Raw genomic sequence first — 25,273 nt, 5'->3', positions numbered from 1 at the left:
GGCTGTTGTCCTGTCCATAGGGCTGGCTGGCTGTAGTCCATAGGGGCTGGCTGGCTGTTTTGTTGTCCATATTAATCCATTTTGGGGAAGTAGTCTCAGGTCGATCACTGAATAAGGTTCCCGGCTGTGCTGAAAACTCTTTCTGAGTACACACTGGAAGGTGGGCAGCTTAAGTAAAGCAAAGGCAGTTTTGTGTAAGGGCCTCCAAATTACCTCTTTTTCCTGTCAGTAGTTATTTACATCTCTTCAGATCTGTGTCCGTTGGGAAGAAAAAACAATGTCTTCATCCCTTCTGGTAAGAAAATCCACTCCCAGCAGCAGACATGACGCTCAAGACACAACGTAAAACTTAAACCTTCAATCTTAAATGTTGTATTTGCTACTCTGTTCCTCTTGTCCACAATATCTGCTCTGGTTAAGTGGACAGTGGGTACAACGGCAGTTTGAACTGAAGGCCACTAACTAACTATGTTTTTTTTTTATTGTACCTTTACAGGTTGGGAAATGCTTTTACGAAGGGTTTGCAAAGGATTATTTAACAGTCAATTGTTTTTGGAAAGCACTCTTCCTGGTCCCCTTCTGGGATGAAAATCCACTCCTAGCCGCACAAGCAGGCGCAGGATTCTTAAGAAAAACAAAAAGTAAGGCCTTAAATCAGGGGTAGTCAACCTCGGTCTTCGAGAGCTACTAACAGTTCACATTTTCCAGACCACCTAGCAGGTGCACAGATGCATTCATTACTCAATATCACATTTGAAAAGATCCACAGGTGGAGTTAATTATTACAGTTGTGATTCTGTAAGACCTGGAAAACATGCACTGTTGGTAGCTCTCGAGGACCAGGGTTGGCTACCCCTGCCTTAAATCATAGATCTTACGCTTGTCTACATATCTGTGCTGGTTAAGTGGCACTTTGAGGCTACTAACCAACTATGTTTTTTTTTAATGTCCCTGTACAGGTTGGGAAATGTTCAATGCGGAAGCTTTGCAAAGGATTATTTTATAGTCAATTGCATTGGAAAGCAGTCTTCCTGGTCCCCTTCTGGGATGAAAATCCACTCCTAGCAGCAGAAGTTGGTGCAGGATTCTCAAGAAAGACACAACGTAAGACCTTAAGGGGTCAATTCAATTTACTAAAGTGAGAGTTTTTAAAAGTGAGTTTTAGAAGTGATGTTGCTTGCCCATAGAAAATATTCGGATTCTAGCTATTATCTTCTAGAAAGTGATGTTAAGTAGAATCTGAATGGTTGTTATGGGCAACATCAGTTCTAAAATGCACTTCTAAATACTCTCACTTTAGTAAATTAAATTTACCCCTTAATATCTTTGTGCTGGTTAAGTGGCAGTTTGAAGGCCACTAACTAACTATGTTTTTTTAATGTCCCTGTACAGGTTGGGAAATGCTTTTTCATGTGGAAAGCACTACTAGAAATCTTCCGGGTCCCCTTCTGGAATGAGAAAATCCACTCCCAGCAGCAGGCATGGCGCTCAAGGATTCTTCTGGGGCAAGGACTGATGTGAATGAGTAAAATATTTTTTTGTAAATGTCTCCTCCCCTCCCCTTCCTCCTCATAAATTTATTTCAGAATAAAATAATGAAATAAAATTTACTACCAAACCCTTCCTGTCTCTGCCTTCAACTACATACATACTCCAACTCCCTCAGTCCTCTCTTGAATAATAAAAACATTTGATTCCTGATGTGCCATGTTGGCAGTTGAACTGCCACATTTTTGTGCCGCCCACTGCTGCCGCATAGCTTAGTCAGCCAGCTAGCTTGGTGCATATTTTGGGCCTAAACTGGATGAAAACAATATAGTGAGCTGTGAGGTGGTCAAAATTGACTGGAAACAAGTGCAAATAAATGTTATTGAGGTTAATAATACTGTAGGAACAAAAAACAGGCACAGTTTATGTGATTTTAGCTGTTTTTTTTATGATTTTGTAAGAAAAAATCCAGATCCAAAACCAAAACCGAAAAACAAAACACGGAGGTGAGGTTTTGGCAAAACCAATCCAGATCCAAAACTAGGGGAGATCCAGATCCAAAACGAAAACACAGGGGTCGGCGCACATCTCTAAGTATTATCATGGTTGTTAATTTGCAGGATGCTACAGTGATCAGCAGTGCAGGACTGTGAGGAAAACATAGCCATAAAACAGGGACAAACATTATTAAATAATAAATTCATCCATAAAGACAAAGGTAGAGTGGCTATGTTCATGAGAGACTTTACACTGTAGTGGGAAAAGGGCACAGCTGAAATAAGACCATATGTATAGTATAAAGGGGAGTAGTATACTGTAGGCTCTACTAACGTTGGCGCTTTTCAGAGATAATTACAAAATTTGAACACTGGAGAGCCTGCTTGGGCATGGTAAAGAATTACAGAAACGGTTTACAGGATAAATTATATAGTTGGGAGAAGTTAACTTTGGCGATGAGGTCAGAGGTAGACCTAAGTTGGCATAAGGATGAGTATTTTAATATAAGGTTTTGGATGGTGTTATGACAGGTAGTGTAGGTGAGGGTAACTTGATGTGATACGTTAATCAGAGGGTGGAGTCAAGGATGACACCATGTCAGCAGACTTGGGAGACTGAGGAAATTGTGGTGTAGCTGAATGTGAAATTTGAGGAAAAGTGGTGATTGCAGGAGGAAAGAAGATGAAAACTAGGTCAATAAGAGAAGAGATGCACAATGATAAATGCAGAGCTCCAAGATCAGAACCATGTGGGATCTCAACAGATAGAGTAGTTGGGACCCCAACAGTTAGTGTAAGTAGAGAGGAGTATATGCCAGAAGTAGAGACACTGAAGGAGCATTTGGATAGAAAGAAAGTAATCCAGAAAATAACTGTGTCACATAAACCAATGGATAGAAGAGTATGCTGAAGAAGAGAGTGAATTTTCAGAGGTGCCATTAATACTTTGCTCTAAGTAGATTGTTGGTCACTGTGGGAATACAGGGCCTGATTCAGAGCCGGACGCTATTTGCGCTCGCTCGTTCAGAAAAAGGGGCCGGATATTTAAATAGAGTGCTCGCTCTTTGCGGTGTGTTGACGCCTCTTTGTCTGAACGTGCGAACGAAACATGCGCTCGCTATTTTTTAAAAAACGCCCCCTGGCCGCTCGCATCCTACGTCATCTCCGCTATTTATTAGATTAATCGAGTACATCGAAAGGCGTATGAACTGCTCGCAGTGCTTGTGGTAGCATTTTCCTACCGCAATCATGCGAGCATTTCAGGCTAAAAGACAACCAAGTGACGTGGCCGATGACGCTGCTTTGTTAATTATGCACACCCTTAAAACGCCTGTTTTAACCGTTTGGCACGCCTGTGTTCGGATCTCCACTCCCCGTTTTCAAGCACCGTCCCGTTACCACCCACAAACGCCTCATTCTGTCACTCAAATTAGCAGGCATTCGCTATTTTGCGAGCACACAATTTCCGACTGCAATGACTGGTTCGCGCATGCGTATTACAACCCATACGCATGCGCAGTTGTGCGAACATCGCTCGGAGCGAACGAGCGCCCGCTTACGAGCGGCTCTGAATCAGGCCCTCAGTCTCAGAGAAATGTTAGGGGCAGGAGCCCCAAAGCAGGGAATCTAGAGAGGAGTGAGAAAGAGAAGACAAGATTGTTGTATACACATTGCTCAAGTATTCTGGAGGCAAAGATGAAGAAACAAAAAGCGTGGGAGTTGAGGAGAGAGGCTTGTTTCATTTTTTTTTTCCAAATAGGTGATATGTGACTGTGTTTATAGGAGATGCCAGTGAAGAGAGATAGGTTGAAGAGGTGAGCTACAGTTATGCAGTGAGGGAGAGGGAGTGGAAAAGAGAAGTGTGGAGGAAATAGAGGCAAAGCTGTTGGTTAAGTGGTGTGTGGGGTCTGGCATGAGGAGTTATACTGTTGTTTGTCCTTCAGCTCAGTGCAGGGGCGTATCTATAATGGGTGCAGGATGTGCGGGGAACACGGGCCCCTGGGTCCAGGGGGCCCCCGCACCACACACCCTGCACCCATAGTATTACTTACCTCTCCGGAGTCCCATGTCAGCACGGGGGTCTGGCACTGTAAAAACGACTGCAAAATGACCGCCGCTGCCATTTTCCCGTCATTTGCGCATGTGCAGTACAGGGAAAATGGGCGCCACGGCCATTTTCCCGGTGACCAGCGCATACTCTATAGACTCTGGGCGCACTGTAGTGCCCAGAGTCTATGACTCCGGCGTTGGCCGCGCACAGCTCAGTGCGCTGCCGGCCGCCGGACAGAGAGGAGAGGGCCCGTGTCGGAGACTGCACACGGGCTTCCTCCTCGCTAGAAATGCCCCTGGCTCAGTGTCAAACTTATAGGAGAGGTAATGCAGATGAGCAGAGAAATTAAAGAAGTGAGATGGGTTAGAAGATTGGATGATATTAGAGAAGTGAAGTAGGTTTCGTTGACAAGTGAAAGGCTAGCATTGCAATTTGAAATAATTTAATTAAAATGTGGTAGATAAAGTCCACTGGTATCTTCCAAAGGATGAACTAGGTGAATTAACTTTTGTGAGACAGTGATGTTGTAGGTCAAAGGACAGGAATGGTGATACAGGCAGCAAAGTTGTCAGGGAATTGGAACACTGTACCTGGGTGGGTATAAATTACAGCAACATGAAGATGGAGAGAAAAGATGGATGTTACAAATCTCAAAGGCACACAAGGAGACTGAGGATTCCGGTGGTATGACCCGGAAGTTGCAGTGTGGAGAATATAACATGCCTACTCCACCTCCTTGTCTATCTCCGGGTCTGAGAGTGTGACTGAGTCCCACATCCAACAGAGCTTCAGGTGACAAAGAGGAAGTAGATCTTAAAAGCATGTAAAAGTTTATGTTTCTGTGTCCAGCAAAAGTAGCTGGAGAGTAGAATAGACATGGATAAGATTGAAGTGACTGGAAGTTCCAGGTGGATAGAAAATGTTTACATGTAATAAAGAGCATGAGCAGTTAGTGGTGACTGCATGGCCAGGGTTGGGTGAAATATTGCCAACAGCTATGAGAAGGTGCAGAGCTAGAAATCGGACAAAGGAGTACAATTTATGGGTGTGAGGTTTATTTGTATAGATCAGTGAGTGAATAGGGTACAGACTAGTGAGGGGGAAATAGTAATGATGGGTTGATTAATGTTGATTTATGTATTCAGAGTGTGTGTGTTTGGGTTGGGCACAGAAGCCTGGCGGTCAGAATACCAACAGCGGCATCGTGACAGTTAGAATTACGACAGAATTTGGTATTATAATCCTTCCCCTTAACCCACCTTACCCGAAGCTAACCCTCCCCTCCTGCAGCCTAACCCTAATCATCCCCTCCTGCAGCCTAACCCTAACCCTCCCCCTAGTGCCTAACCCTAACCTAATACTCACTGTTGAGATGTCAATGGTCGGGATTCAGACTGCTGTCGGGATTCCAGCGCCAGATTCTGAATACCGGCATCCTGACAGTCGGGATGCCGACTACATCCTGTGTGTGTGCTCCGTTGCTGTCACTTACTAATGGATTAGACAGTCTGCATCCCTTGGGCCAGTAATCCAGTTCACTGGCAATTGGGCTCAGTGAGTCTAGCACCAGATCAGAGATGATAGTTTAGTAGATAATTAAAATAACCGTTTTCTTAGTGTGGTGATTATCCTCAGCATGTTACATGATGGTTATGTTTTATTTATCCCAGTGAAGTGACTACCATGGACCTGCACAATGTTCTATGGTTTTGCTTCCGATATCATCATACAAGCTATCAGACTATTAAGAATAAATTAAGGCTATAATTCTGCAGGTATGCTCTATATTAAAAGTTGTCATGATTCAAAGCTCAGTCTAGTTCAAAGACCATGTTGTTTAGTTTTGATAATAGTACATTATTAGTGTAAATGCTGTAGTATACAGGGTTGTTGTACAGTGTTACAATTGTGTGGATGACTGTATATGGTGTGTTCCTATAGAAGTTGTGTAGCTACAAATGCAAAGATCAAAAGAACTCCAAAGTTCAAGCCCATTATCGGCTCTATTAAGCAACAAGATATAACTCCTCACTAAAGGGGTTATGTCCTCCATTATCTTACCGCTGTTTGGCAATGTACAACTTACATCTTCCAGACTATAATGCGGCAGAACAGACAGCCATTGCACATGTGCATTACACAGCAGCCTGTTACTGGCAGTGGTTTTTCTGCCAAAAACAGAGTGGAGGACAGCACCCAGGAGGCGGACACTGAGAGACCCCGATGGAGAGGCTAGTTATGTTAAATACCAAAGGCATATTCTTTAGCATCAGTATGATACTAAACAAAATATGATGTAGGTAAAAAGCATAATTGATAAATGGAGACCTATAGGCTGATTCCATTACCAGCATTTTATATTTCTATAATGGAGACAGTAACAGCTCTGTCATAGAGGAGAAACCTGTACTTATGTTGTAAAAAAAACATGGATGGAAAGCAGACATTTTATAGCTGAAATTAGGGAATTACGTTCCTGGCTATTACCAAAAGGGTAACGTTGGTCCAATGACTGGATATTATACTGGAACTGTTCTCCTCTTTTATACATTGGTGATTATTGGCTGAGTTAAACCCAGGGACGTGCAATCAGGGTAGGCAGAGGCTACCCTGTCATACTTCCGAGTTTTGATATAAAAATGATTAGAATAATACAAAGAAAATATTTATTACATCTTGTTTATTGTAATCATTTTTATAGTTAACACTCAATAGCTTTGTGAAGCTCCCTGAAAATGCAGGTAGACAAGAGATGAGGCAGCAACAGCACAGCCTCGCTTCTGTAAAGTCAGACACTGCTTGCAGAGCTGGGGGTGGGGCCACACCACCAGCAGTAAGCTGCACAGAACGAGGGCTAATAAAGGCATGCCTCTGAGTATGGGGGCGTGCCTTGAGCACTGATGGACACCTTCGATGAGTCTTGTAACCAGGAAGTGCACTGCAGTGTTTAGAGATCGGAGCTCAGTCAGCAAGCTGCAAGAGAAGACACAGTGATGCAGGTAGGAGAATCAATGGACACTGAAGCTTAGTGTAGTGAGGGGAAAGTTACAGTGAGTAGGGGGTGAGACAGGCTCCCATCACTCGGACCCATCTCCATGTGGGCCTCCCCAGCCATTGACCTTACCGCATGTCACTGGTTAAACTGTCTGTTGATACCACCTATATGATTGGATGTCATCTGGATCTTGCACAACTTCATTCACATTTGCAACAGCAGTGATTGTAGATAATTTAATATTCATCAAATATTGTATTTATTCACCAAGTCACATTGCACATTTGGATTAATTTTTAAGTGCACTATTACATATACCCACAAGCGCTGTTCTCTTGCTGTTTGTAATTGAAAAAATAGGGGCTTAATTTAAAATATGGAAAAATCCCTGTAAATGAAATAACTTTTAATAGCTATGCGAACTTCTGTATGTAGGCTGGTGGGTGATGCTCACTGGTAATTATGACATGTACTGTATGGGGGAGCTGTGTATAATGGAATACGTGAGCGCAACATCCCACCCTATGCACACGCTGCTGGGTGATCTCTAGTCTAATAAAGCATGAGTGAGTGTGTGTTGTGCGTGTGTGTGTGCAGGGCTCGGGCCGCGCGGTGCATTGTGGGTGTGCGGGAGGCTGCGGAGGGAGGCGGATGGAGAACCGGTAAGTGTGGGGGAGGGAGGAGGAGCGGAGGAATCACAGGGGAGGGCGCCCGCCACCGCCGCTTAAAGGGGTACCGTTAAATAAGAATATAGATCCGGTGAGTAGAGCCGCGTCACCGCCTCGCGTGATCCGTCTGTCCGGCTGGTGAGCCACCGAGGGCGGGGAGCAGGCCGGGCCGCCTTAAGGGTCGGGAGGACTGGCAGCGGCAGGGTTAATGTGAGCCAGCTGCCGACATCTTCACTCCCGCCTGCCTGGCCTGCACCGAGGGCCTGGGAGTCGGGGCATGCATGTCCGGCCGACCTGCTGTCTCCCTGCGCCTTTAAGACGGGTTGGGAGGAGGGAGCAGCCCGGGGCCTGGGGCCCAGAGCCCAGAGCCACAACAAATGGATAGAGCATACATGATATAAAGTCTATTGTATACAGTGCATGCAGCATCCATAGGTCTCAGTCATGTGTGCTGCACACCTTGTATGTGCTTAACATGATCATCCAGCGCCCAGTCAGCATCTCTAGAACAGTGTCACACAGACTGATGCAAGTGCTCCTCATTGGTGAAATCCCCTATACCTACAGTGTATACACTCCTATCTTACACCCATTGTAGCTTTAACGGGATCACATACTTACAAGTCTGCTTTTTCTATTTCACTCTTATTAAAAGTGTGGTCTCTAATGACTGCATTTAACCTTTATTTGTCCACTTCAATTAATAGCAAATATGTTTTTCCAGTAGAATGAATTGCATGCTTCTTTCTCTGAAGGTGTATTTTTTTTCCTTTGTTCTTGCATTGTTCCTGTGAGCTTTGACATTATTTAGAGTTTGTATGTAACCATTAAGATTTGTTACATGAAAAGGAGCACATTTGTAAATGTAGCATTTCTGTATGTCCTCTGAATGGTTGTACCCCAGCTTATAGATGTCATGGCTATTTTTATGGGTCCTCTGACCTGGAGTAACCTTGTTTAGGGTTACCATAAGGTCACAAGTACTGAGAAAACTAACATCTACCATTCCTGTTTACTTTATGGGCAAGAAATGTTGTTAAACAAATATAAAAATTTGTCCTGGTTAAGCTTATATGTTAAAATATTTGCATTTTGTTTTAGTACGAATAGTTTAGTTCAATATAAATGGAGCTATAACTGGAAAATGGTTGAACGGCGAATGCCACAAAAAATGTGTCAAATTTGCACTTAACGTGAGTTCTGTTCATAAGATAAAATAGTACGAAATCTGACCCCACATGTTGACTGTCTATTAGCTATGTGGATAGCCATATACAACTTAATCGTTTGCCTTGGTTAATAATGCTAGACCTGTGGTGCAATTTTATCTGTACATTAAATGTTCATATTAGTGTGGTGTGGCTGTTAGAGAAACGTAAATAGTTTGGGGCATCTGCTTTGTCATTGACTAGTTTTGTGGGTTTCAGTAGACCAGGCAGCATGCACAGTTTCCAGGAGTATTGCAGGTAACTGTGCTGGTGCACACAAAGCCCAGCTCACACAATCATGGCTGTCTGTGTTTTTTGCTGCATTAAAGGCAGCATCCAAGATTTAAGGTGTCCTAAATCCTGATGATATGAGCAGTAGTCCTCTCATAGTTGCATACAATTACGCCTTGTTTCTATCACATTTTTACTTTATTATTCCCCTCCACCCCCAAATCTGCTTCTAGTTGTAGGAGATGTTGGGAGCACAGCTATCCAATCAGATTTAATAATTTAATTGAAAGAAAACTCATACTAATGCACAAAGGTGGGCTTCCTTGTATATATTTTGTTCAATGTGATTGAACTGAGACTTTTACGATATTGCAGGAGTTACTCATTACTCATCAAAAAGCCATATTATTGTGCATATATTGAATGGAAATACGTGGCATAAATGATTTGCAGTATGGATGGTGTACTGGTTAGTTTAATGGCCTCACAGCCCCGAGGTATAATGAGTTTAATTACTGCCCAAGGAATTATCTGTGTGAATTTTTTATGTTCTCCATGCGTTAGCGTGGGTTTCCTCCCACACCAAAAAACACTGATATATTGACTTTTGACAACAAATGTAACCCTAGTGTTTGTGTCCATGTTATAGTAAATTTAGAAGTGTTGCAGAATTTGAGTGTGCTATATAAATAAGCTTTTGTGACTTTATTAATTTATTATGTTCCTAGCAACCCGCCCCGGCTTCGCACGGAAGCAATTTTGAATTTACGGCGCTAGTCTTTTTTTTTTAACTGAGGTTTTATAAGATTGCCTTGTAGACTACATTACAAAAAGATTTAATTTTGATGTGACACGCAAAAGGGCCATGTAAAGTTGTCCATGAGCAAAACATTCTCCACTTGGATCAACTCCAGCCGTGTTACCTGAGCTTTATTTATTGTTATGCCAGAGCAGACTCTCTTACCTAGAATTACAGAGCTACAGATTTATTATTATTATTACACGGAGTGTGCAATAAGTCTCTGGATGCACAAAAACTATTATAGTTATAAACAAAGTGAACATTACATTTTTTTAAAGTATTCACCAGACGAGTCTATGCAAAGTTGCATATGCTCAAACCTCTCAGTGAAGCAGCTGGGTCAGTCCGAAGCTGGTATGTTCTCTACATGCTGGATGAAGGTCTCCACTGCAGCTTCTGGTGACTCAAAGGAATCCCATACATCTTGCTTTTGATTTGTGGGAACACGAAGTCACAGGGGCCAGGTCTGGACTGTTTGGTGGATGACCAAGCGCCTGGATGCGTTCATGGGCCAGAAAATCCACCACAATCCTGGACTTTTGGGCAGGTGCATTGTCGTGATGGAGAAAAGCACCACAAGCGTGAGTTCTTGGACGGCGCCTGGAAAAGGCTTCCAGGGCATGCAGCCGGCATTGGTTGGCGTACCAGTCCCCAGTGGTGGTACGGTAGCTATATGACCAGTTTGGCCACAAAAACAGCCATCATCTGCTTGACCACGCTTTGCTCACATTTGCCGACTGTTGTTTGGTCTCGGGGTCGAAACTGTAGATCCAGGATTCATCACCACTGATGATCTCAGACAGAATTTGAGCGAGTGCCATCTAACCTGACCAGCATGTTACTGTACCAAGTCACCCGAGCCTCCTTCAGCTCATGAGTCTGCTGATGGGGCACCCAACGTGTAGAAACCGTGCTCAGGCCAAAGCTTTTTGTGAAGTATCGAGCGGATGATCCCGATGGGATGCCTATCTCCTTCTCTAACTGGGCCACAGTAACCATGATGTCTACCTCAACTATGGCCCGCACGACAGCAACGATGTCCTTGGTAATAGGAAACAGGTCAGCTGCAGCACTCTTTGTCTTCCAGGGACCGTCTCCCGCACCGAAAATCTGCAAACCACTCGAACACAGTGGTTCAGGGCTGTGCTTCTATCTCAAAAGCAGGTCGCAGTTGGTCAAAACTCTCCTGCTGTCACAGACCACTCTTGTAGTAGTAGAAGATCATGGCTCTTAAGTGGCCTTTGTTGAGCTCCATAACGAGTTTGTGAAAGAAGTGAACAAGCTGACTTTTTCGGTGTGCAGTGCTACTTGTATACGCTGTGCCCTGAAATTTCACAAGGACTTTAGTAAGAGATTACAGTTCACAACCAGTCAGATTTTATCTATCCATGTACTGCACACCCCTCATAATTTGAAAGTAGTGGTTTATAGGATAATTGAATGGGTTAATGATGCTGGTATGTAGTGTGCATTCCGGCGGGCAGATTACTGGCGCCGAAATACCGATAGCAGCCGGAGTTCTGGCTTCAGAATCCCGTCCGTAAGTATTAGGGTTAGGCACTAGGCTAGGGGGAGGGTTAGGCTGAGGGAGGGGAGCGTTAGGATACTTACCTAATCCTGTCTGGATTCTGACTGCCGGCATCCCGTACCCAACCCATGATGCTTCATGTAACTCTTTTAGGAGCCCGTTTATTAATTATTTAATTAAACATGTGGAGGCATGAATATCCACTTATTTTAAGGGCATACTTAAGTATCCAGGCTTAAATGTATAAAGACAGAGGTTCCCAGACTTCACCATTACAGTTCACGTTTCAATGATATCTATGTTTTGGCACAGGTGACTTATTTTGTAACTCAGTCAATTTAATTTAGCCATCTGGACTCAAGTATGGCTATCCTTAAAACCTGGACTGTAGTGGTAGAGTTTGGGAGTCTCTGTACTAAGATATCTCCTGCTCTCTGGCCAACAGTCGTTGCATCTGCCTTCCTCATAGTTTTAAATGGGGAATGGTATTTAACAAGATCTGCAAAGCTTGGTGATTTAAATAAATACATTTGAGTGAAAGAAGAAGCCTTATTGTCACGATAGGCTGCGATAAGGATTCTTACAGGGGTATTCAATATGGAGCGAAAATGCAGTTTTTGCGATATTTTTGCTTGGATGACGTCATTTTTGACGCTTTTACTTTTACACCGTATTCAATTTGAAAACTTTTCGCCAGTGCGATAAGTATATTGCATTTGACCCTGCGAAAAAGTATCACCAAGGAATGGGTGGCGAAAAAAGTGCAGAATTGGGGTTTTGGGGTGTAACATTTTGGAAACCACCCTGCAACCTTCAGACAGTCCCCCAAAGGTAAACTGTGTCAAAAAATTTCTCAAAAAAACCTCAGGAGACCCCAAAAAAAGCACTTTCATTTTGGGGGTGAAAAAAAAAATTGGGGGGATACAAAGTTAAAAACTAGCGAACTACAATCTAGGGGGGTCCCCAAGTATGCCCCAGGTGTTTTTTTCATTGCAGGTGTTTGCGGAAGGTGGATTTTTCACGTTTTTAACAACTTCACTTTAGGAACTTTTAAATATGCTCACCCCCATTTTCAAGTACCCAAAATTTGCTGGGACTACTTTATTTTTTGCCAAAAAAACTTCTAAATACTATTCTTCACCACCTTCCCAAATCCCCAAAATAGCAGCTATTGAGCCCGTTTAAAGACCCCAAAAACCTTCAGCAGGGCTAATCGCGGATATCCAGAGTGATCCCCCATGTCAGACCATCTTTTTGGGGGCGTTAGGGTAATTTCCCCAAAAATCAGTGAAGTTTTCGTTGATTTCACATTCGCCGGCTGCCGTTTTCGACGATTTCATATTGAATACGGGTATAATCGGGGGGGGGGGGCGCCCGATACTTTTTCGCCGGCAACAGCTCCGATGTGCGGCGAAAACTTCGACCCGCATAGACGGGCGAAGTTTACGTTTCATGTTGAATACCCCTGTTAATATTCGTGGACACTCATATTATAATATTCCCCTTAATGTGTTTAAAAGATATGATAGGTGAGGTGGCAGGTGGTGATCTCAATTTATTGCTACAATATCTTAGAACATGCATTTGTATGCTGCTTTATACTATTGCTACTTGTATTGCTAAATTTGTGAGCTGTTCTGCACTGACTATCAGTCTCGCAAATTCATAAAAAATTTATTGGTGCAGTTGGTATACATTATTTAATTGCAATAGGTGCTTCAGTTATAAAGGCATTTCAAACCGTTCATTAATTTATTTGAGTTGGGCATGCAGTCTTAAAGGTTTTATTAAATAGATTGAATCTTACTAGTTTCCACTGTCCTTTTAAGCCAGGGATGGGGGAACCTCAGGCCCGGGGGCATTATAAGTCCCTCGGAATCATTTGATCTGGCCCTCTGAGTTTTTTTCTGCTAGACTCATCTGGCTCGCAGTGTGCCTAGAATGGCACACTGCAACTAGAATCTATGCAGCAGTGCTGCCTGGAGCGTCCTTAGATGCTTCAGATGGTCATACCGCTGCCCTTAAGCTTCCCGGAATATCTACAGGATGCTCCGTGCATTGCTGAAATCACCGGGGATTGTGGCCACGCTCCCATGTGACATCACGCGGAGGGGTCGTAGCCTGCAGCGGGCCCGCAAATAATGGTCTATATATCAAAATGGCCCTCGGCAGAAAAAAGGTTTAAGCCATACCTATTTATGAGCAGGATAACACAATAAACAGTACAAAGCTGCTTTCTGGATACAATTCTAGCTGTTGCAGGGCTGCATCATATCACAAGGCAATTAAAATATACAAATCTGTTTGAGAAATTAAATATCTTTATAAAAACAAATATTGGAAAGCTAAAAAGAAAATTCAATGTATATAGCAAAACTTGGATGAGCCTATGTACAAGCCAATACAATGGTATTCTGAAAGTGGACCTTAAAGTTCTAGCCCCCAATCGTGTAGAAAAGCTGAAGTGCAGGTTGTTTCCTTACTACAGGTTGAGTCTCCCATATCCAAATATTCCGAAATACGGAATATTTTTAGCATGACTGAGAATGTGAAACCTTTTGCTTTTTGATGGTTCAGTGTACACAAACTTTGTTTAAAGCACAAAATTGTTAAAATATAGTATAAAATAACCTTCAGGCTGTGTGTATAAGGTGTATATGAAACATAAATAAATCTCATGTATGTACACACACTTTTTTTGATGCACAAAATTATGAAAAATATAAAAAAGTATAAAATTACTTGCAGGCTGTATGTATAAGGTGTATATAACACATAAATGCATTCTGTGTTTAGATTTGGGTCCCATTCCCAAGATATTTAATTCTGATATGAAAATATTCCAAAATACAGAATATTCCGTTATCCAAAATACCCCTGGTCCCAAGCATTTTGGATTTGGGAGACTCCAATCTGTACCAAATTACATAATTTTTCTCCTTTCTTTCTTAAGGTGGGTACACACCTGATAGATATATCTGCAGATGATGGTCGTTCATACACACTGAATGGCAACCATCTGCTTGTGCTCTCGGGGCCCGGCGGACGGTGGGTGGGTCGAGGGCGTGTCCCACCACCCTCCTAGCAGCTGCTGTTGTGTGTATACGGGCGGTCTGCAGACATATCTGTCCATCTGCTGTGCAGCACAGCCAATGTGATATGTCTGTGAACGCCGATGTTCACCGACATATCGTGGATACACACTGGCCACGGGCAGCAGATATATTGGCCGAGTAATTGATCGGCCAATGTATCTGTCAGTGTGTACCCAGCATAAGATCCCCAAGGGCTGATCTGTTTTTGTAATCTATAACCTGCGTGTGATTTCTGGCTACCACTTCAAAATTGCTGTGAAGGGGGATTGATTGGGTGAACCAATCAGAATCTGCACTTTTTATGATAGCAGATTATGACTAGGCCCTCTACTCATTCTTCTTCTTGTTTTGTTCAGTGGTGGAAGAGCAACTCCTTTGGACTCTGGAGATAGGAATGATAGGCTATATAATGTGGCATCTAAGTTAGGGGTGAGCAATAAGTGGCCCCCTAGATGTTGTAGAACTACACATCCCAGCATGCCCTGCCATCGATTTGTTATATGGCCATGCTAAAACTGTTGCAAGGCATGCTGGGATTTGTAGATTAACAGCTGGAGGCCGCTTATTGTCCACCCCTGATCTAAGTGGTAATGCTACTTTAAATAATCAGGACTGGTTTATTTGGTTTAAATAATTTTTGTATATTAAATAATACATTTGTACGTTAATTATCTAAAACTAACTAGAACCAGCCAGTTGCCAATGATCCTATTACATATAGAATTTTATGCACCTGAAAGTCAAATATTTTAGTTTAGCTTACAGTGCACAGAAAGGAAATATGCATGGTGTGGACATATCTGAGTTTATCTTAGTTTGACAGTTTTTCTTAGCACATGTGCACTAATTACTGTAGACACCCTTCTTGGCAAACTGTCCACAAGTTCCTGGACATCAGTAGGCGGTATGGTTTGCCATTCCTCTTTAAGTACAGTGACCAACTGTGACACTGAAGAAGGTCGAGTCGGCCTAGAACGCACTCGTCGCTCCAATTTGTCCCAGAGGTTCTCAATGGGGTTAAGAACTGGACTCTGAGCCGGTCACTACATCAGGGTTACCCAATTTTCTGTATACCAGTCCAGTGCCGCCCTGGAAACCTGACAGGTGGCATTTCCATAGAACTGCAAGTGCATGGGCCTCCCTATGAATTGTTCTTGTCAAAACCAGCACATTAGTGGCCGTTTGGAACTTATGTGCAATAGTATGCATTTCGCTTGCACGGGGGTGTCCAATCACTATTGTCTATATACATTAGGTCTTCTTTTTATGTTTATTGTTGGGAGCCAGTTAATCTACCAGTATATTTTTGGGTTGTGGGAAGGAACTAGTGTACCTGGAGGAAACCCATGCAACTATGGGGATAATATACAAACTGTATACAGCTAGGGCCATGGTGGGAATTGAACCCAAGACCACAGTGCTGTTTGGCAGTAATGCTAATCATTACACCAATTGTGCACATTTGCCAGAACTTTCACCGCAAATTCATGCCATTTGATGATTGGGCCAAATAAGTGTCTTTCCCCAAGAGCCCTTTTGTTAATTTCATCTGTCATTATGTTTAATGACCAGTGCAATTTTCACAAATATCTGATCAGATTATAATCTGGTTGACATTGCCAGTGGTGCATTAAAATATGGGAATTAAGGGCAGTAACTCCCTGGACCCAAAGCTTGTCCATTCAATCTCAGTGATGCAGGTATGATCTTAGGGAAAATGGTAAAAGTTACCTGGATTGAGTGTTTACCACATATTCCGAATCCAATGAAGTTGGGGAGATGGTCTTGCTGTTTATTGCATAGTAGTAGCATTCATGAAAAACTTGTGATCGTTTTTTTTTTCCGGTAATTTTATAAAGAAATGTATGTTTAAAAATGATCTGCGGTACATATTACAACATGTTGGGTGGAATGTAATGGGGTATACAGGTGAGAATTTGTTTGAATGCGATGTTCCCTTCTGGAATGGCACATCGCTCCCACTGACATGCAAAGTCGGAGTGGCTGTAACTGGCTGATATTTGCATAGCGGCGGAACATTGATTTGAATTCACCCCATAGGGGCAATTCAGTTTACACCGTGGGAATGTAGGTCCTGGGTTTAGTGCCCAGAGCTATTCAGTTACACTCATGGTCTGCCTGTGACTTCCCTTTAACGTGGATTTCTTCTCGCACCCTTCCTGAGGGTAGCGCAGAAATCTGCATTACCTAGTGCGGGCTTACTGCATGTTATAACTGTATCACTGCAAACACTTAACCCTAAAGCTGCAGCATACCGCGACTAAGCTTCCGGCATTAGCCGCAGTAACCCCGCACCTCCTGGGTTAAGTAGCTGGCTTCGGCCACTTAACCCAGGAGCTATATCCCCACGGTTCTAAATAAATAGTCCCCAAAGTTTGTAAAAGTGCTGATTTTTCATAGTTTTTTTTGCTGAAGTTAGAGTGGATATTTTTTAAAAGCAAAACAAACCAGGTTGCTTTTGCATTTAAAAATTGCTGCTTGAAATCTTGAAGCATAATCACCAAAAATTGGCACTTTTACAGACTCATTTAATTCCTGTTCCACCAGAAATCTGTATAAATGGCCCCAAGTTGGAGTGTTCATCATGGAATTGGATAAACCACTTGCATTTCAAAAGCCAACATTTTTCTGATATGTTAACGTAATTGTTTTAATTATTTTGCTGTATAGCAACCATTGTGCTATTTATTATCTTTTTTTTTTTTTTTTTTAAGATTAAATTAATAGAACTAAAGGTGCAGGTTAAGACTTGCATTTAGTAAAAAAAAAAGCTGCCCATGTTTTCCAATGTTGCACAAATGTATTACTCACTGGACATGGTGCAGGAATGAGTGCAGCACATTTGGCAATATTTGCTTCTTCCACGAAGGTTTTATAGGGATTTGGTGAAGTAGACATCCACTTTAAAATCCAGATTATTATTTTGTACAGCATTCTGTACTTTCTTCACATTATCCTTGTTTGCAGTTGTCAGATGAGGGCCTCTTTAAAGCTGTAGCAATTTGATTTTGTTTTGATATCACCATACTCATTTATTTTCTTGCTTTCTCTGACTAGGTTTATCCAAAAAGGAGCCAATAGACTTGTTCATTAAACAACACAAACTGGGAAAATTAATCTAACTTCAAAACATGTCTGTCCGGGAGTCCTTTAATCCAGAGAGTTATGAGCTTGATAAAAGCTTCCGGCTGACACGCTTTGCAGAGCTCAAAGGGACCGGTTGCAAAGTTCCTCAAGATGTGTTGCAAAAACTGCTGGAGTCCTTGCAGGAGAACCACTTCCAAGAAGATGAACAGTTTCTGGGCGCAGTTATGCCAAGACTGGGTGAGTGCTTATGTGCTTTGTTTCCCATTTTTATACAATGTTCTCGTAACATTTAAGTACATTTCATATTTACACAGAGCTGTATACATTTATGTACATGTTCCCTAGTAAAGCTTAAAATCTAATTTTGTTACCTGGTTAAGGGCAGTGGGTTAGTGACTTCTCAAACTACAGAAATAGCCCATGCTGGGATTTGAACTGTTACATATCTGTGAAGGCAAACAAGTAAAACGCACCTAGGGAGAGACTTGTCAAACCTTGTAATCAGCTTCTAGCTACCATTTAGCTTGCACAGTCTATAAAATTACAGAAGATAATTGGTTGCTATGGTCAAATTCTCCACTTTATCCCTTTTAGACAATTTGATACATCACCCCTCATCTCCCCCCTTCCCCCCTCCCCAGAGCCTGAGTTCTACAAAAGTCGATTTGCACCCCGTAAAAATGTGACTTGCATAGTGTTGTGCCACTACACATGTGCACATCATGTACTCTATTTTGAGTTGTAAAGAGTAGAGTCCAATTATGGTTTGATTATCTGTAACAAATGCCTTTAGGAAGCTCGTCTTTGCATGTCCCTTAGATTGTTACAGGATTCCAGCATTATGATGATGCCTGTTGTACCTATGTGTTTGATTAAGTTGTATGTATCTTAAAATATGTAAATTTACAGATGCTTTATTTGTGTGTAAGTCAAAGTTGCAACTTTACACTGAGTGGCCAAATTATTATGACCACCAAACGGGACCGGACTGGCCATCTGGCAAATGCTAGAAGGGATGATGGGCTGGTCTGGACTGAAACCCTTGCCGAGCTTCTCTGGGGGTGTGTAGTGAGGCCATGCCCTTGTGTAGAGAAACCGCACCCTGTGTGTCAAGACCACGCCCCATCTGTTTGAGGTCACACCCTCTTTTCACAACCAGAGATTCGTGCCAGGGCTGGTCTAGAGCCCCCAGTCCATTCCTGCCGCCAGACAATTATATGCAAAGTAGCTATTCCGCAGGTAATGCTAATGTTGAATGTCTGAATCTGTATAAGTACAGAAAGGCGAAGGCATGCAGGGACTAATGAAGTGCATCACTCATTTAATAATGGGTAAACTACGCAATATGAAGGATTTTGAACGTGGACTGATTGTTGGGACTCGCAGCAGTGTTGCTATCATTTGCAAAGTGGCTGCACTGTCGAATTGTTTGAGGGCTGCAGTTATTGAAGTGTACACAGAGTGTACCAGCAGCCAAAGAAAAACCTGGGCGCCAGGCCTTTGTTCGTAAATGGCTACTGGATATTCGAGTAAAGCTTAGAGTGGGCTGACTTATTCAGTCCCTCTGATGGGCAACAGTGCATCAAATTATGGGTAATCTGAATCAGGGACCAATTCAGATGGTGTCTCAACAAAAAATTGTATATAAAAATAGCAAGAGCCCTTGCCTACTCTAAATGACCTATAACTGACCATCTATCTCAGTGGTTCATAGCTCCAGTCCTCAAGTACCACTAACAGATCATGTTGTTTGTGTATGTCTTTAAACATGCACAGGTAAATTAATCTATTTTGCTGGGTCAATAATTATCCCTCCTGCTACCACAGACAGAAATTTCCAAAGCTTAACCTGTTGGGGATTCTTGCGGGTTGGAGTTGAGAACCACTGATCTATCGGAATATGGCACACCAAAAAATGTCTCAAGTGCAGGGATGTTGTCTATGTTAATGAGATTATAAGGGTTTTATTAAAGTTGCTGATGATCTAAACAAGCCTGGTTTAGCTTTTATTACAGTTGCAGTTCTAAAACCAAGCTGCCAATAATCAACCCCTTTGATGAAATCACGTGTTAATAAATCTGCCCCTATGAGTTCCATCCAAAGCACACATTTGCATTGGGACTGATTAACCTAGTGCCAATGACTATTTGATTTAACCTGTATTGGCATGTGTTTTGTTATGCATACATGAGATGGAAAGGGCTTCACATTGGTTTAACTATTTAATGTCTCTAGATTTAAATTTTTTGGTAAAGTGTCCATTTAAACTGGAATACTGTTGTTGTGTTTTTTTTTTTAATTAATTTTCCAAAGTTAAATTTTTATTTTTTTTATTTTTTTGTGGTGCTAGGAACAAATAACTTGATTTTACCATAGTAATCATTTTAAGTTGTAAACCTCTCCTGATGGTTTTTATAACAGTGCATGAATGGAATAAGAGAAATATGCTTGGTGGGGGGGGATGACTATTTTTTTCTTGTTTGTGTTGCACAGAATGACTTGGGAAAGGACCTAGGTGAATAGCAGAGGTGTGCAGTATGGAATTTATTAGTAGTTCTAGCACTTTTGAAGGGTGAGGAGATCACATATTATTGTGTCCTAATGCTAGCTGGCATGCTAATTCATATTGGTCCATTGCTACATCTCTCCTCTCTTCTCCTCTCCTCCTAGTAGGGTCAGCAGTTCAAGTCCATATGAAGTCATTGCGTTGTGTCCTTTTAACATTTGTAAAACCGCAAAGGTGGAACCCTGTCTTCTGCATACTGCAACATAGCGTTTCTTATTAAGCAGTGTGCTTTAACCACCCGAGAGCAAAATCAACAAAATGGATTATGGGCACAGTGACAGGCTGCATCTAACAGCAGCGTTTTATCCAAATCCTCTCAGAAAACAGTGGATTCCGATGCCATAAGGATAGTAGGTCCAACGTAAAGGCATGGCGTAACCTGAAAATGTAGGTTTACAGATGCCAAAAACCTGTAGTTTATTACATTGTCGTGTGTGTTTCAAATAAAGAATTCTCACATGTAGCAAATTCCTTGTTACTTCCTTGACTTACCGTATGTAAGGGTGAAGCTAGGTATTCTGCAACATTTTTAAACTGAAAGGGGACGATTCAATTCAGTGCCATGTTGAATAGCGCCGGGAAGGAGTTCCAGGAGCTACTGAATTAACCGCGCTGTAAACTCCCAACCTAGAGGATTTCTACTCGCACCCTCCTGAGGTATGAGCAGAAATCTGATTAAACTAGGGCCGCGATGCTGGTTTCCGGCTTGGCATATGCGCTAACAGTGGCCGGGTGTTAAGTCATGGTAAACTGAATTCTCCAACTTGAGGTGCGGTAACCAGAATCTCCCGACTAGTGCAGGGCACAGCGTGGTCAATTAAATAGCTCCGGGAGCTCCTTTTTATATTAATTTTATTTTCAGTAGGAGTTTCCCTGGATACTCTGGACTGGTAGCAGCTAAGGGGTACTATGGAGCGCCTCCTAGCCATTGCTGACACCAGTGACTGTTGGCATTGAGTCTCTGTTTTCATGTGTGGTCCCTTCAGCATTTGTTTAAAGCTGATGTGAACATGGTATCATAATATTTTAATGACTCATAGCAAGGCACTTCCCCCGCTGCACAGTGCCTCTCCATAGCTGTCTGGCAGGCTGTGTCAGCGCTGCTCCCCCGGGCCCGCCTCCTTTCTGCTCCCTGGCGGCCATTATCTAGACTGTGCAAACGCTGCTGGACGCTGAATACAGGTGGCATCGCGGTCCAGGTCCCCCTGCATACCTCTTTTGATTAAGGTCAGAGTATGCAGCACTGTTTCCTGGGATTTATTTCTGCACTGTATGTCACTTACTGCTAGCGGCTGCTGCCTGTACTTTCACTTCTGACTGTCAGCCATTTTACTATCCATATTCTTCCTCTGCTAAAGCCCTTGCGGTGTGGTGTTGCAGGGTGTTCATTGCCTCACTGTAAGAGAATTTATCTGTGAGGGGAGTCGCATACACTCCGTTACTCATGTCTGAGAGTGAACATGATTTTCCTCTTCAGCTAAAGTGTACCACATGTAATGTACCATTAGCGGAGGGTGATAGAAACACTGAGGGTTTATGTAGGGCATGTTATCTTATATCACGCCTGATTTCTGTCGCTGCGCCTGTGCAGGAACCGCCCTGGGCTTGTTTTGCTAAGGCACTTACAACCCTTGTGGGCCAGCTAGCGACACCCCCTGCGTTCCCCCAGATGAGGTTATCACAGCAGTCAGTAGTGTTGTCACCCATGCAGGAGTTCCCCAGGCAGTTGATGGTACCCCAGTGTCTCCCGGTTTCGCCCCCCAGGTCTCGCAGGAGCCTGCGTGGGTGAATTCATTGTCCAATACGGTGCAACACCTGTCGGACGTTTTACAAGAGGAGTCAACATTGCGGCCTTTAGTGTGTCAAACGACTCAGTATGATGAGGATGATATGTCGTCTGATGACTGAGATTTTTTACTTTTCAGACCAGGAGCCCCTCCGTACTAAGGGGGCTTAGTCTAAGTCTAAAGTCTATATACCTGGATTTATACGGGCAGTCCGTGCGGCCTTGGTTATTGAGGATAACGATCCCCCCCCCATGGCTAAATCCAAATACGCCTTCTTTAAGGATATTAAGGGAGATGCCACTATTTCCTCTATCTGGTCAGTTAGTGGATCATTTAGAGGAGGCGTGGAAAAATCCGGGTAAGTGGTACCAGCCTCAAAAACGTTTGGCCTTTGCATACCCCTTTGTGGATAATGATTTTTCCAAGTGGGAAACTCGTCCGCAAGTGGATTCTCATGTAACACGCCTAGTGAGGAGTGCTACATTGCCCATGCCCTCCATGTCCTCCTTAAAGGATGCTACGGATCGTAAGGTTGAAATATGCCTGAAATCCATTTATTCCCTTGCTGGGGGGCGTGCTGGGTTGCCAGAGCCATGGAGCGCTGGGCTGATAGCTTGGAGGCGTCTCTGGACACTGACTCGTCCACCTGCTCAGGTAATCTCAGAGACTCAGCCACGTACATTAATGAGGCAGCCTTGGATATAGGTCTCCTCACTTCCAGAATCTCCTCGACAGCAGTGGTTGCGCTCTTGGGAAACAGACGCGGATTCCAAAAAGGGTTTGGAATGCTTGCCTTTTAATGGACAGGCCCTGTTTGGCCTTGATCTGGACAAAATTGTGGCCACTCTGGCAGCAGCTAAGTCTGCGTGTCTGCCATCAGGTACAGTCTCATCAGGGTCGGGTTCTTCGTCCTTTCGGCCCTATAGGGCCCAGGGTAAGTCCAAAGTACAGTCCTTTCCGAGACAGTCAGGGGCCAAGAAATCTGCCAAGCCTAAGAAGCAGGCTTGGAGTACAAGACGTCCTGCTCCCAAGTCGGACGATAAGCCTTCCGCCTGATGGGACGAGCCTCTCTTTGGGGGACCCCAAAGTGGGAGGCCGGCTTCTTCAGTTCGCCCAGTGCTGGTGTCTCACCACCATGGACACTTGGGTAAGAGAAGTGGTCTCTCAGGGGTACGCCCTCTCCTTCCGGCGGAGGCCTCCCAGACAGTTTTTCACCACGGGCCTTCAGTCAGATCAAGACAAGGCCCTGGAATTCCGGAAGGTGTCACACTATCTGCTCCACGCTGGAGTTATAGTGCCGGTTCCGTTGTCACAGAGGGGATCGGGGTCTTACTCCAATCTTTTTCTGGTACAGAAACCCAATGCGTCTTACCGGCCCATCCTCAACCTCAAATCCCTCAACAAATTCTTGAGGGTTCCTCTGTTCCGGATGGAGACCCTGCGTTCCATCATTTTAGCAATGGAGCCTGGGGATTTTATGGTGTCGCTAGATATTCAGGATGCTTACCTGCATATCACCATTGTTTCAGCACACCAACGTTTCCTCAGGTTTGCAGTGGTCGACTAACACTTCCAGTTTCAGGCACTGCCCTTTGGTCTGGCCACGGCGCCTCGAGTGTTTACCAAAGTCATGGCATTTATGGCAGCCCACTTGCGGATGCAGGGGGTCCGCTTGTTGCCCTATCTGGAGGACAACCTGTTGTTGGCAGGGTCTCCAGAGAACCTTCAGTGCCATCTGCAACTGACAGTCTCTGTGTTGCAGACTCACGGCTGGCTGATAAACTGGAAGAAGTCCTCCCTGGTTCCCCCACAGAGGATGCTCTATCTCGGAGCCCTGTTGGACTCTCAACAACAGAGGATCTTTGTGATGGAGGAAAAGATCTCTGCATTACAGGCAAAAGTACGCAGTTGCCTGTAGAGTCGCCGGGTGTCTATTCACTCAGCGATGAGGTTACTGGGATCCATAGTGTCAATGTTCGACATGGCGGAGTACGCCCAGTTTCGCTCCAGACCTCTACAGAAGTTGATCCTCTCCAGATGGAATTATTATTATTATTATTATTATTATTATTATTACCAGTTATTTATATAGCGCACACATATTCCGCAGCGCTTTTACAGAGAATATTCAGCCATTCACATCAGTCCCTGCCCCAGTGGAGCTTACAATCTATATTCCCTACCACATGCACACGCACATACACACAATAGGGGTAATTTTGTTAGGAGCCAATTAACCTACCAGTATATTTTTGGAGTGTGGGAGGAAACCGGAGAACCCGGAGGAAACCCACGCAAGCACAGGGAGAATATACAAACTCCACACAGTTAGGGCCGTAGTGGGTATCGAACCAACGACCTCCGTGCTGTGAGGCAGTAATGCTACCATTACACCATCTGTGCTATGGAATGGGTTGCCCCATCGGGTAAAGACACAGACAATGGTGCTTTTCTCGGAGGTACATCTGTCTCTGGCCTGGTGGCTGCACACTGCTCACCTGAACAGGGGGCGCCCCTTTTGGATTGCGGACTGGGTCCTTCTGACAACGGACGCCAGTCTCCGTGGCTGGGGAGCGGTGTTGGGTCCGCACTTCTTCCAGGGACGGTGGACGCCAGCAGAATCTGCGCTTCCAATAAACATCTTGGAACTTCGGGCAGTATTCAAGGCTCTCCAGCAAGCAAGACATGTCCTGCATGGAAAACCCGTGCAGGTACAGTCAGGCAACACCACCACAGTGGCTTACATTAACCACCAAGGAGGGACCCGCAGTCAGGCGGCCCTGACGGAGGTGTCCCGCATTCTAGCTTGGGCAGAAGGCAATCTCCCTGCAGTGTTCATACCAGGAGTCCTCAAGTGGGAGGCAGACTTTCTCAGCCGTGAAGACGTGCATCTAGGAGAATGGTCTCTTCACCAGGAGGTGTTTTCAACTCCAGGTGAACAAGGAGGTGGACCTCATGGCCTCCCGACACAACAACAAGCTACCTGTGTTACAGGTCAAGAACAAGAGACGCAAAGGCACTTATGGTAGACACTCTGTAGGTGAGGTGGACCTTCCAGTTTGCGTACCTCTTCCCTCCGTTCTCCCTTCTTCCTCGAGTGATTTGCAAATTCAAGCAAGAAGGCGGCATGCTCCTGCTGATAGCTCCTGCTTGGCCCAGATGGCACTGGTACTCAGATCTTCTGTCTCTCCGTAGACACTCCAATGCTGTTGCCTCTACGTCCGGACCAGTTGTCTCAAGGTCCTTGCCA

General features: G+C 43.8%; 1 protein-coding gene across 4 annotated transcripts in view; it reads left to right on the top strand.

The window, feature by feature from the left end:
* Window positions 1-7,623: 7,623 nt before the first annotated feature.
* Window positions 7,624-25,273, top strand: part of SEPHS1 (selenophosphate synthetase 1) — a 134,659-nt gene continuing 117,009 nt past the window's right edge. The window contains exons 1-2 of one of the 4 annotated variants that reach the window (XM_088468918.1): window positions 7,624-7,692; window positions 17,641-17,907. In XM_088468918.1, coding sequence (XP_088325044.1) covers window positions 17,715-17,907 — 193 coding nt within the window. In that variant the 5' untranslated portion in view covers window positions 7,624-7,692; window positions 17,641-17,714. Of the gene's footprint in view, window positions 7,693-7,719; window positions 7,837-8,433; window positions 8,454-17,640; window positions 17,908-25,273 lie in introns of those variants that run through there. The other 3 variants (XM_088468920.1, XM_088468919.1, XM_088468921.1) reach the window with 3 other exon arrangements.

This window comes from Taudactylus pleione, unplaced genomic scaffold, assembly GCF_031769625.1.
Source record: "Taudactylus pleione unplaced genomic scaffold, aTauple2 ptg000086l, whole genome shotgun sequence".
NCBI lineage: Eukaryota > Metazoa > Chordata > Amphibia > Anura > Myobatrachidae > Taudactylus > Taudactylus pleione.
This window is presented reverse-complemented; position numbering and strand designations above follow the sequence as displayed.